Source organism: Tursiops truncatus, chromosome 13, assembly GCF_011762595.2.
Source record: "Tursiops truncatus isolate mTurTru1 chromosome 13, mTurTru1.mat.Y, whole genome shotgun sequence".
Lineage (NCBI taxonomy): Eukaryota > Metazoa > Chordata > Mammalia > Artiodactyla > Delphinidae > Tursiops > Tursiops truncatus.
In genome coordinates this window covers 75,929,313-75,943,708 of record NC_047046.1, presented here as the reverse complement: position 1 = coordinate 75,943,708, position 14,396 = coordinate 75,929,313, and the positions used below count along the sequence as shown (strand labels likewise).

Here is a 14,396-nt window from a genome sequence, read left to right as displayed (position 1 = left end):
AGAGCAGAAAGACTAGGAGAGGGGAAATGGAAGTACACAATGTAAGGTTCTTATAATATATGTGAATTGATATATTACTTGAAGGTAAACTGTAATTAATAAGGTAAAGGTTATGCTATAAACCCTAAACAAACCACACACACACAAGTAGAACTAATAAGAATAAAGGAGATAAAGTGGAATAAGAAATATTCAATCCAAAAGAATGAAGAAAAAGAGAAAGAGAATCAAGAACAGATGAGACAAGCAGAAAACAAATACTAGTAAATTGGCAGATTTAAACCTAACCATATCAATAATTTCATTAAATACAAAAATGGTCTAAACACCACCCAAAAAGACAGAAAGTCAGATTATATAAAAAAGCAAGATTTAACTAAATACTGCCTGTAAGAAATACACTTTAAACATAAAGAGACAGGGGCTTCCCTGGTGGCACAGTGGTTAAGAATCTGCCTGCCAATGCAGGGGACACAGGTTCGATCCCTGGTCTGGGAAGATCCCACATGCCGTGGGGCAACTAAGCCCATGCGCCACAACTACTGAGCCTGCGCTCTAGAGCCCGAGCTCTGCAACAAGAGAAGCCACCGCAATGAGAAACCCACGCACCGCAACAAAGAGTAGCCCCCGCTCGCTGCAACTAGAGAAAGCCCATGCAGGAATGAAGAAACAACACAGCCTAAATAAATAAATAAACAAATAAATGAATGAAATACACTTACTAAAAAAAAAAATCTAGATTTATTTTTAAAATAAAGAGACAAATAGCTTAAAAGCAAAAGGATAAAAAATGATATACAGTGGACCCTTGAACAATATGGGTTTAAGCTGTGTAGGTCCACTTATATGCTGACTTTTTTCCTCTAAATACTACTACAGTACTACACAATCTGTGGTTGGTTAAATCTGTGGGTGTGGAACCTCGGATACAAAGGGCTGAATGTAAAGTTACGCGTGGATTTTTGACTGTTTTTTGACCCCCATGTTGTTCAAGGGTCGACTATACTATGCTAAATACTAATCAAAAAAAGCTGGAATAGCTACATTAATACCAGACAAAATATATTTCAACACAAAGAACATTACAGAAACAAAGAGTCATTTCATAATGTTAAAGGGGTCAGTTCGTCACAATGCTATAACATTCTGAATGTTTATGCACCTAATAACAGAGCTTGGAAATACATGAAGCAAAAACGGAGAGAACTACAAGGAGAAACAGATAAAACTAGAGTTACACTCTCTCAGTCACTGATGGAAAAGTAGACAGAAAATCAGCAAGGATATTTAAGACTTGAACAACATTATCAACCAACTTGATCTAAATGATACCCTACCCAAGATTTTTTCCAAATGCACACAGAGTATTTACCAAGATAAACCATATTCTGGTCCAGAAAATGCCTCAGTAAGTTTAAAGGATTCAACTGATTCAGAGTATGTCCTCTAACCATATTGGAAAAATTGCTTAGAAGGAAATTTATAGCTCTAAATGCATAGAATATTAATCCTTAAGCCCAAATCAATGACCTAAATTTCTACCTTAAGAAGCTAGAAAATTAAGGGCAAAACAAACCCAAAGCGAGCAGAAAGGAAATAATAAAAATAAAAGCAGAAGTCAATGAAATAGAAAACAGAAAAACAACAGAAAAATCAATGAAACCAAAAGCTGGTTCTTTGAGAATATTAATAAAACTGATAAACCTCAAACCAATTTGATCAGGATAAACAGACAAATGACAGATATATTAGGAATGAGAGAGGGGAGAGACACAATCACTACAGATCCTGTAGACAGTAAACGGAGAATAATGGAATATTATGATCAAGTTTATGCCAACAAATTTGAATACTAGATGAAAATGCATAAATTCTCGGAAAGGCATAAATTACCAAAGTTCATTCAAGAAGAAGAGATAATCCTGTATTAAAGAAATTGTATGTCTAGTTATAAACCAAAGAAAATTCCAGGCCCAGATGGGATTTATTAGTAAATGCTACCAAACATTTAAGGAAGAAATAATATAAATTCCAAACTCTTCCAGAAAACTGAAGAAGAGGAAATACTCCTCAATTCATTCTATGAGGCCAGCATCACCCTGATACCAAAACCAGACATAGACACCACAGGAAAAGAAAACTACAGGCTAATCTGTGAATACAGACGTGCTCAACAAATTACCAGAAAACTGAATGCAGCAGCATATAAAAAAGGGTAATACATCATGACCACAGGGAATTTTTCCTGAAAATGCAAGGCTGATTCGACATTTTAAAATCAATGTAATTCACTACATCAACAGACTAAGAAATAAAAAATATGATCATCTCAACTGATGCAGAAAAAGCCTATGACAAAATCTGATACACATTATAAAAACTCTTAGCAAACTAGGAATAGAAGGGAATTTTCTAACTTGATAAAGGAAGTCTACAAAAACACCTTTAACATCATATTTAATTGTGAAAGATTACATTCTCACCAAAGGAGATATAGGTATGGATGATAAGCATGTGAAAAGATGATCAACAATCATTAGTCACTAGGGAAATAAACATTAAAACCACAATGAAATATCACTATTGGAATGACCAAAACCACTACCACCACTGCCACCACCTGATCTTACAGGTACTGGTGAGAATGTGGAGCAACGAGAAGTCTCATTCATCGCTGCTGGGAATGCAAAATGGTACAGCCACTTTGGGAAACATTCTGGCAGTTTCTTATAAAATTAAATATATACTTGTCATAACGACTCAGCAATCCTTCTCATAGGTATTCACCCAAGAGAAATGACAACATTTGTTCACCCAAAAACCTGTATGCAGGTTTATATGTTTATGGGATTTTTATTTGTATTTGCTAAAAAATAGAAACAATCTAAATAATTTATCCTTCAAGTTGTGTATGGATAAACAAACCGTAACATATTCATGCAATGGAATAATACTCTGCAGTAACAAGGAACAAATTGCTAACACATGCAACATCACAAATGAATCTAAAATGCATGGTGCTAAGTGAAAGAAGCTAGACTGAGAAGGCTATATACTGCATAATTCCATTTATATGACATTCTAGAAAAGGCAAAACTAACGGAACAAAAAACAGATCAGGAGTTGCCAGGGGCTGGGAGGGGGGAGAAGAAATTGCAACAGAGGGGCATGGAGGAATTTTGAGGAACTGTTCTATAATTCGATTATAATGGTGATTACACAATCACCATCACCAAGCAGAGCTCGAGCTCTTTCATCAAAACTTGCAGAGCTGTACACTAAACAGGGTGAATGTTGTTGAATATAAATGATACCTTCTTACTGTATACAAATTAATGAAAAGAAGAAAGTTATTAAGCACCTAATATGTATCATGGCTAGGTAACAGCGGTATGAACCTGAAAATGTAATTCCTGAGCTTAAGGAGTTTGGGGATAAATAACAATAGTAATACCCATTATCATTAATGAGAATAATAACTAAATTTAAATAGAGTTTACTATATGGCACATGTTATTCTAAGTTCTTCACGTATGTAATCAGTGGATCCTTACAATAACCCTATAAGGACAAGTAGTATTTTTGATGAGGAAAGTAAGCTAAAGAGAGATTGAGTAACTGCTCAAGGTCACATAGCAAAAAAGTATAGAGCCCAGATTCAAAGCTAGGAAATCTGGCTCTTACCCCAGTACTTTGAAATTCTTTTTTTTTGCGGTACACAGGCCTCTCACTGTGTGGCCTCTCCCGTTGCGGAGCACAGGCTCCGGACACGCAGGCCCAGCGGCCATGGCTCACGGGCCCAGCCGCTCCGCGGCATGTGGGATCTTCCCAGACCGGGGCACGGACCCGTGTCCCCTGCATCGGCAGGCGGACTCTCAACCACTGTGCCACCAGGGAAGCCCAGTACTTTGAAATTCTTGCCTCCATTTATTAAAGAAAAAAAAGTTATCCCTAGTTATATGACAATTAGTGGCAAAGTAAAATTTAATTATATAATAGTAAATCGTCTTATAATTCTGTCTTCTTCTATAAGCTCCCCTTGCTAGAAAGAATGGGGCAGGAGGTATGAAAAAAATAACGTGTTTTAGAAGTACAGTAGTGATTTTTCTTTTCTGCTGAAGCTTCCTGTTTGTTTTTTAGTCTGAGGAAGAACCTAAATTATAGAATTGCAGCTCCCTGCTTGGATTTTCCCAAAGGATCTGAAATGACCTGATAGGGAGGCAACACAGCACCAGTACCCATCGGGGAAAGTGGGAGGGAGAAGAGAATAGATGTCTATTGAGATTTGGGGCAGGGACAACTGCAGTTCTCTCCTTCCTTCAAAGCAGCAAGCTCCTTGCTTATATATCTACTTTATCCACAACTCAAAAAGAAAACTCCTGAGAAACTTCTGCTGGCAAAACCAAAGGGTAAAAAAGCGAGGGAAAATAAAGTGAGGGCCAGGGATGGCATGGGACTTCTGAGGTGCTGATAATGTTCTATTTTTCGATCTAGGTGCTGGTTCACTTAAGGACAATCCATAGAGTTGTATGCTTACCGTTTATCTTACACTTCAATATAGCAAAAACTTTTTTTAAGAAGGAATTGTGGAAAAGGGAATTATGTAGGAAAAACTACCTAACTGGTCACTGCTTCATTAATATATATGAGTAGATAATACATTTTAATATCCAGAGAGGTTTAAAAACCAATCTTGGATTTCACATCAGTGTTCTGGAATTAGAGAGCAGTTTCACACACTGGTGTTTATAAGTAAGACAGAAGATCTTTTGATCTAAAAAAAGAAAGATCTCTAGGAAGGAACTTTGACTGCTCCAAAGAATGTATAGTTTCTTCCTCTCTCCCCAAAATATAATGATATACAGTGCAAAGTACATAGAAATAAGCAGTCAGAGCCCAGACACAACTGGTTATTCTGCCTTTTTTGGGGGGGGGGGCAAATGGAACAGAGATGTTGAAATGGGGGCTACGTCTTCTCTAATATGCCAAAGCACACTCTCAGGGAAAGAGGACAGGATCAGTGCATCAGACGCACAGTGCGAGTTCATTCTGTTTTCTGACCCAAGGAAAAGCAGTCAGCATGGCAACCACAATTCCACCTTTTATTTTCCATGAAGGGTATTCAAGCTAGTCGGTGGTTCTCAGTCCTGGATGCATATTAGAATCACCTGGGGGACATGTTAAAGCATTCTGATTTAACGGGCCTAGGCTGGAAAATGTTCTTTAAGGTTCCTCACCTGACTGATTCTAATGTGCACCCAGGGTTGAACGCTGTTAGCTATTATGGGATCATCCTCCACTTCCTGTTCTTCCCCTGCTCTCAATATTTTGTGTTCTTATACCTTAGCTAATTAAATTATGACCATTCTAATTTATAGGATCTTTGCTTTTCTAGTACTGATTTATCAGCACCCCTTCATAGAAAGCAAGCAAGCCTGAAGAGCTGGATTACAATTCTCAAGAAATCAACATCTGCATCAGAGACAGGGCAGGTTGGTGAAAATAGGGAAGAAAAAGAAATTAAGATGCACAAGACCTGATGGCAAGACAAGCAGCTGACATTACAGGGAATGGACATCAAATTCCCGACAAGCTAATTTAGACTGTAAAAAACAGCTCCACAGAAACAGTGACTGTCAATAACATAAGGGATCTCGAATATGGACAATCAAGGCTACTTCTACTCCTTTAATACTCTCCCTGTTTTGCTTGGTAAACAGGCTTCAGAGAAAGATAAAGGGGCTTTTCAAAAGAGCAGGGATGCATTTCAATACTTATGCCTTCTCCAAACACTGGAGTCTCACATAGATATAATGTGTCAGTTACACCGTATCCTAGCAACATCCTCACAAAGAGAGAGTACGTGGTGCCAAGCAGGGCTTAGCCTAATGTTCCAGCCTAAGTCATGAGGTGGCCTCACTCTGGGGAAACACACTGAAATAAATGTGACACGGGGAAAGTGTGTGCTAGCACTGGGCTTCTACTCCACTAAAGCAGGGAGGCAGGGGGGTGGGCAGCTGGCGGTTCTCACTCCGAAGTTTCACCCCACTTACTTGTTTTTCACCCCTGAAGCTTCGGTGTAGCCATGGCTCCATACAGCTGGGGCTCCAGACGCATCGCCTCCCGAAGGCTGATCAATCTTGAAACAGCGGATATTACTAACCAGAGAAACAGAGGGGCCAGGAATCATTAAAACAGAACATGTGCAAATTGCTACTTTTACCTGAGAAATGAAAAACACCTAAGCACTCTGTACTTACCATTTGTGTCTAATGTGTCTGCAATATTTATCAGCAACAAGAGCTAGCTACTCATCATAATGAAAACAAAGGGGCATATATACAGAGCATGAAAATTAGTTTTATCAGCATCAAATGTCGGTTATTAGGCACTTTCACACACACACACACACACACACACACACCACCCCTAGATGGCTACTCTCTCCTGGGGATGAAGGGGACAGCTCTCAACCTTGGCATGAGAAAAGACAACTATTAAGTTGGGTGTATTCTCACAACATGAAGCCCAGATTTGAAAAGAATGAAACCCAAGCCACGACTGTACTGTGTTTGGATCATGTGAGAGAATTCTGCAACACTCATCCTCAAATCCAGTATCTGCCCACATCACCCCTTCAAATATTTCACAAACATTACTGGGGACTTGCTATCCCCTGAAGCTTCCAATTCTTTCCTCACCTGCACAACCATGCTGAGACCAATATCATAAAATTATGAAGTAAACGAGGGGCATTCAATAAATTACACATTAACTACATATAAATGAACTGGGAAACAAATTCTTATCTCACTTTGGCTCTCATATGCTATAAGTGGTCCAAAAGGACCCAAAACAGAAATATTAGAAGAGTAAACCTTCAAATGCAGTTCATTAAAAACCAGCCTACCAGAAAGCGTTCAGTGCTCACAAACAGGAAGTCATACAGATGTGAAGCAGGTTTTTAAAAGGCCACCTACCACATGGTGAGATAAATCCCTACTTGTAAATTGCCACTAGTTTTTTCCCCGTTACTCAAACAAGAGAAACAGAATTATGTATAATCTCTTAACACCTAAACAATTTTGTCCTGAGCTCAAGAATTTAAATTATCTGTTGGCATTCATTAACTCCAAAATATAATAAATACTGAATACCTTTCCTAAGAACCATTCAACTCAGAAGTAAATCAATGTCTAATAATATTCACTTTGATTCTAGAAATATTTGGTGGCAATTTCTTTGAAATTTAAAAATATTTCATTAAAGAAAAGTTTCTACTCTTCATTACCAGAAAACATTCACCTTTTGCTTTATCCTAAAAAAGCTGAAAAACTTAAAAATCATAGGTAGTGTCAACAGAAAATCTCAAAATCTAATACCTCATTTTACAGATATATCCTCCTTTCAAACCCATCAATAAAAGGCGTATTTAAAAAGATAGTCTGCTGTTGTTTGCTTTCCATATGACCTGGTACCAAATTTTATCCATGTACAATGGCAAGCAATGCAATGGGTTTCTTAAGGCATACCTTAAGGTTCTCCCTACATTTTTCCTACCTTTCTGAGTTCTGGAGAAAAACAGAAGACTCCTTTCTAAAGACATTTATACTTTTTACAGAACAGGGAGCCTTCAAAGAAATAATTCCATTTCCTAGCCTGTTGTTTTTTTGTTTTTTTTTTTCGGTACGCGGGCCTCTCACTGCTGCGGCCTCTCCTGCTGCGGAGCACAGGCTCCGGACACGCAGGCTCAGCGGCCATGGCTCACGGGCCCAGCCGCTCCGCGGCATGTGGGATCTTCCCGGACCGGGGCACGAACCCGCGTCCCCTGCATGGGCAGGCGGACTCTCAACCACTACGCCACCAGGGAAGCCCTCCTAGCCTGATTATTAAAGAAAAAAGTAATCCTTAAACTCCCCCACAATCCTTTCTAGTGAAGCAGCAATCTCTCATTTCCGCCAAGCTGAACACAGTGTGACTGAGCAGCCGTCTGAAGTGACCTGGATGTTGACTCTCGTACATCTTGAAATTAGTCTGAGGGAATCTGGGAGCCGGAGCTCAGTCACACGGAAGAGTCGCCATATGGACTAACCCTGCCTCATGTAGAACAAATAGGCCAACCCTCTAAAAGAGCAAGTAATACATGAGATATGGAAACTCTCCCAAGTTATTAAGAAGCCACAACCTTCTAGATATTAAATAGAGGGTAACGTTTTTACCTAAGAGTGTTATGATCTCACTGTCTGTTACTAATTTTTTTTTTAATCTGAGAACACACATGTGCTTCACTGTAGCAGCTCTGGCCACTCTAGTAACATATGTCCTTTGGTAGAGAATTTTAAGAGATACTGTCTTATGCCTATATAATAATGGGGTCATTCTATTATATATATGGTTTTGCATCTTTTTTCTAATTACATCTTGAACATTTCCCCATGTCATTTTATATTCATCCTAAATTTAATTAGAAATATCTTGATGACTATCTCTAAAAGTTATATCAATTTACAACCCTCCATCAACACGAATTTGAGGGGGAAAATGTTATCATTTAAATATTTTATTTAATATTTCCTTGATACACTAATAAGGCTGAACTTTTCATGTAACTATCCATACTTTATTAAATGTTAATGTGCTTCACTTACTTTCTGCTTGAGTGAGTACTTATCACTAAGAACATTTTCTATTAAGAAAGACTCATAAGAACATTTTCTATTAAGAATATTAATGCTTCTATTTTTCTTATTTTTTGCCAGCGTTTCTTCTCAGTTTGTCATTTGCCTTTTAGATTTACCTTTGATAGCTTTTGGAATAGATATCTAAAACTTTTACGTAAAAAAAGTATTTTTATATAAAAATATACATAACATAAATATCAAAACCACTCTATACATATTGACTTCTTTTCTGATTTCCCCCACCCCCTTCTCTGCCCTAAAAAGTCCTTTTCTGGTTTGTAAATATATCCATATGATTTCTTCTTACTTTTAAAAATTATTTCATTTTATGTATTTAACTCTTTAATTTAGCTGGAATTTATTTTGGTGTGCAATAAAAATTCAACTTATATTTTTCTCCAAACAGCTACTTCCATTGATTAACAGATTTTTATATAATTATTTTTATCATAAAATTATGTCATATTTGTAAAAACTCAAAAAGTTACCCATTATAAAGATGAAATATGTTTTGCTAATCCATGTATTCTTAGTTCTGGAAGTCCCTTAGAGAGTGTGTAGACCATCCTCCCTAAGAGATGAGAAAACTAAGGTCTGGACACACTGAGGGATTTGGGCCAACGCTTCACATACTGATACACAGTGGAAAGAGCCTCGGTCCCCGTGGCTTCCCGAAGACACTGTACTTAGGCAATATTCTTCAACTAAATCAATTTTCTCATTAAGTACTTAAAATATCAACGAACAGGGACTAATTAAGCCAATTCCAACCAGGAATCACCTTAGGTGATTTTCAAATTTTGATATGTACTAAAGCCTACGATAATAATAATGGACCACCAATATTACTCTTCTTTTCAAAATTCTTCTCCTTTTCAGTTTTTTCTAAGATATTGGAAGATGACTTTCAGCAACAGATATTACAACAGAGTTTAAGCACAGATGGCATACACAATGTCTAATGTGTGTTGATGTCAAGGACTGTTACTTTGAGATACACTGCAAAAAATTCTGAAAATTCAGAAAAATTTAAAGGAGAAAGTAAAGACCATCCATAATTATATTATCCAGAGAACAGCATCATTTTAACATTTTGTTTTATATCCTTTTAGGAATTTTCTCGTTGTGCATGTGCACACACACACGCACACATACCCAAATGCACACAAATTTATGCTACAAAAAGTGGGATTACACTATACAAATTTCCTTGTAAACCTTCTTTTCACCTAACGTCATATGCAGAGATCTTTCAAGTTAGTAATATAACTCCACATCATTGTTTTTAGTGGTTGTATAATATTCATTATAATATTCATCATGTGAAGCATAATTTAATTTTATTGATATTTAGAGTTCTGTGATGAACATTGTTTTAAAGACATCTTTTCTACCAAGGTTAACTTTAATGTTTTACATAGTGAACTCCATCCAACCTGTTATTCTCCATCAACAGAAAACATGAGACAGTACCAATGAACTCTCTTCCCAAAACAGGAAGACAACCTAGCAGGATCTAACTACCCCACTCTCCCAGTTTTGTTTAAATAACCTGAATTTTAGTTCCAAGTTGTTCATTTACCCCACATTATGAATCTCCTGCAAAATCCCTTTGTAACATTTGCATTAAGCATCACACACCATATTATTCGTAACCGAGATGTACATTTACTTCTTGGTTGTTCACTGCTCTCTCCTGTGTCTTTAAATCCCCTTTTCCTCTTTGTTTTCATTATTCTCATCTCTTTTTGTCTGGACACTTTCTCAAAAACTTTCTGAAAGGACACGAGTATCCAATTACTGGAAAATTTGTTTGGCCACTCGTCCATTTTGGTGACCTACAGACTCACAAATCACTTCACTTCAAATGTGTGTAGATAGACCTAATAAGTCAACAGATGCTTCATATTCCATGTAATGTTTTGACTAAGTGATAAATGTCATTTTCGGTGAATAGCGATGGGGCTGCAGCGCTTCACAAAATACTTACTTCAGCAGCTCCAGGGTTTTGTGATCGAGGGCGAGTCGGGGGTTTCCAGTCAGGTCTAGTTCTTGCAGTTTTGGAGGCAGGTTTTCTGGTAAAGTGACTTCGCTTAGCTCATTACAGCTCAGGTCCACGCACTGAAGGAACAAGTGGAAACACGAGGAGATGGCCTGGAGAAGTTGTTCAGGTAGTTCTATGCTCCTACTCGTTGCAGGAAAATCAGTGTGACCGTTCATTGTACTATGATGGCCAAACGCAGAAACTACATTTGTCTGCTATTCTGCCATAAACATTTAAAACAGACTTTGCTAAATGTAATTAAAATTTTACTTTCTTTGAATAACACAAATTCCACGTTCTTTATACTCCCCAGCTTCATCCTTTTAAGTTCATCTCTACATTTAAAAATTAAGCATTAACTGAAAAAGCCTAAAGATCGTGTCTCACTCACATTGTTCACAGTATCTCCGCATTTGCTGTGGCCATGAGGGTTACAGTTATAACATCAAGATGGAACTTTAAAGGGCTTGTCTTTGGTTTTTAAAACAAACCAAAAAACACGTAAAATGAGGAGAAGGCAGGGAACGAATATTCAAAATGGGAAGATAATTCAAAAGAAGCTGAATAAGAAAGTGGCGAAAGACTAGCAGGTGGGCCTGCCTACTATATGCACGGGAAAAAGGCAGGAGTCAAATATAGATCCTGCACTCCAGGCATCCAATACCTGGACTTTCCAACAGCCCTGCCTAATCTCACCTGGAAAACTGCCACAAAAAGGGTCAGCATACCGATTAGAACGAAAATTATGTGTTATCTGTGAATGGGAATAACACCACCTTTCTTGCAAAATGTAAGGCTTAAATGAGCTAAGTCCCAAAAGGAGGTGCTGCATTTCTGTTATGGGAGCGGGGACCAGGGTAGAAGAAGGATCACATGCACAAGAGAGAACAGTTGGCAATTTTTCTGATAAGAGAATGTGTAACCAACAACTTAGCAGAATGGGGAGGAAGCATTCAATTATCTGGCTTGAGCTGGTACCTTATTATAATATTTTAAAATGCCTAAAGAGCATATTAAAAATCTTAAGGTGGACTGAAAGGCAAACTGTATCCAAGAATTTGTCTTAAAAGTGGACAAATTCATCTTTATCTGGAAAATTTTTTAAAGAACTTAAATCTATTATGCATTGGGGAGGGGTAGAGACTGGGTAAAATGAAAACCTCTATTTTTGGAGAAATATATTCTCAGTTGAATTCAAACAATACAATGTTTCCACACAAATTGTTTCATACCCTTGCTCTGAAACAGTAGCAATGATATACTGTAATTTTTTTTATTATGAGAGCATTATAACCACATTATAAAAAGTTGGACAGAGATTAGAAAACTTACCGTTAAATTTAACACCTGAACACAACCAGTGTTAGAATTCTATTTTTGTTTCTTTTAGCCTTATTATTAATATAAAAAACTTTTAAAACCCATAAATGTAGGTACAGTTTCATTACATTTCACTTATTCTATATCTTCACTCCCAACACCTTTTATAGTCTTAATACTTTCAACAGAAGTACAAGAATTCACTTAACCTAAATGTTAATAACAGGGACATGGTCATCTCCTTTTTTTGTTTTTCCAAATATAAATAATGGTTGCATGAATAGCCAACTGGACTTTAATGAAACTCTGATAATACTGGTTCATAAGGGGCTATTCTGGCAGTATGGTCAGTATACATCAGTACAGATAAAACAACACATGGTGTCAATATAATCTCCTGGTGGTGATGAAACATGAGCTTAAGGCCTGACAGGTGTGGGCAACACAGAACGTAGGTGGTTGACACAAACGAATTCAGAGGTCAGAGCATGCATTACGGGGAAAGAGTAAAGACATTTTAGAACATTACTGAATTTTTTGAAATTGGTGAGCAATGTTTTTTAATGTTACCTCTAAAGATTTAAACTTTCACAGTTCTGTGGAGGTAAAATTGCTCATTCTTTAAATTACCAAATTATAAAATGAGTTCAATAGGGTATTCATTTATAATGTTGGTGATGGTAACGCAGATCTTATGAGATGGTGCTCACGCACTACCCCCGCCGAGGCCCATTTCATCACGAAGTCTTTAATTCACGGCAGTCAGTTCCCGTAGTCCTGTTCTGACCCACATCACGTTTCCCCTGGAGGATTTGCTTTCAGTCTCACTTCCCTCTGCTGCATTCCCCACAATGCTGTCAGGGTGATTCTCTGATGTGGTTTGTTCTATCACATCACACTCCAGCTTCAGTCTTTCTTTTGCTCCCTACTACCCTTCAATCTGCCACCAAAGTCCTCAGCACGTCAACTAAGGCCTCACCCCACCTTTCGCCAGCTGCTTCCTCACACTCTATATTCAGCTGCGTCAAAGTTAACTCTTGTGTGTGTCATGTTCTCATTTGTCTGTGCCTTTGCACTTGCTATTCTCTGTGAATGGAACTCTTCAAGCTATCCTTGCCTTCTACCTGGAAATCTGCCTTATTCTTTCAAGACTCAATGCCACTACAATGTCACTCAATTCCACTACAGCACCCGTTTCAATTAGATGTCCCTTGTTGTAAGTATCTGCTTATTTCTTTCTTTCACTAGACCATGAGCTCCTAGAGAGAAGGGACTGCCTCTTCTCCTCCTATATCCGAAGTGCAGTGCATTGCAAAGAATAGAGGCTCGGTAGATGCCTTCACCGAAAGGAGGAACAAATAAACAATCGATTGCCTGGCACTTGGTAAACTATTATTTGTTGAATGAATAAATGAATGGATCTTATAAGAAGGTTCCTCAGTAATTAAATCTCTTAGGATGGGAACTGAGATACACATGTTTAGGTTAAATTCAGTCTAGAATAAGTAGCACTGCAAAGCAATTGATACGTTTTAAAATGCTTTTGTTTCTGCATGAGAAGGAAACTCTTTAAGGGCAGATAAGCAGAGAAACACCTTTATATAGTTCTGCACATTGAAGGAGGTTTATTCCTAAAAATTACAGGACACGGGTACTTGGTGCCAATCTACTGGTGTCAACGCAGATAGTGACTGCTTTACTTACAAGTACTATTTGCTATTCTTTTAATAGTCCTCAACAAACACTTGTTCACTGAATAATTGTAACGGCGACCACTAAGAAAATAGAAAATTTGGAAGTGAGACCTGAGAAAAAAATTTAGCACCCACATATTCTATGTTGTTTAATGTATGTATTTATATTTAATGCACTAAAATTTTCTTGGAAATACATTGTTAAATAGAATATTGAATCTAAAACGTTATCATCCCCTCTTTCAGGCCCATTCTAGGACACAGCTAACAAAAATCACTCTGCTATAATACAAAACTCTGGTAAGAATACTCAAAAAAGAATTATCCAACCCTCAGAAAAAGTGAGATAACTCATAATTGAGAAGGAACTCATGATTTAGAGGAAATGACTACTAATACAATTATATATGAGTATAGGAAAATAATCAGTATCTTAAAGAAAGGGAATACAATGTGATGTATAGTTCAAGTGTAATTATCACAAAAGTTGCAATATCTTAATTATGATGATTCCTCACAAAACATTACTAAAGAAATAAGCATATCAATGTTCACAGCAGTGTATTATTCATTATCTGCCAAATAATTGCCTGGGCTGCCCCGAATCAGCAACTTAACAGAACTAGTGAGCTCTGAGGTTCTGCAACCCCCTTGCTT

General features: G+C 37.4%; 1 protein-coding gene across 3 annotated transcripts in view; it reads right to left on the bottom strand.

Annotated features, from left to right (window-relative positions):
• PHLPP1 (PH domain and leucine rich repeat protein phosphatase 1) overlaps nucleotides 1-14,396 on the bottom strand; it is a 216,391-nt gene that overhangs the window by 12,399 nt on the left and 189,596 nt on the right. For all 3 annotated transcript variants that reach the window (XM_033837820.2, XM_033837819.2, XM_019936387.3), the window contains 2 exons: nucleotides 10,672-10,802; nucleotides 6,054-6,158 (listed from right to left, as the gene is read on the bottom strand). In XM_033837820.2, coding sequence (XP_033693711.1) covers nucleotides 6,054-6,158; nucleotides 10,672-10,802 — 236 coding nt within the window. The remainder of the gene's footprint in view (nucleotides 1-6,053; nucleotides 6,159-10,671; nucleotides 10,803-14,396) is intronic.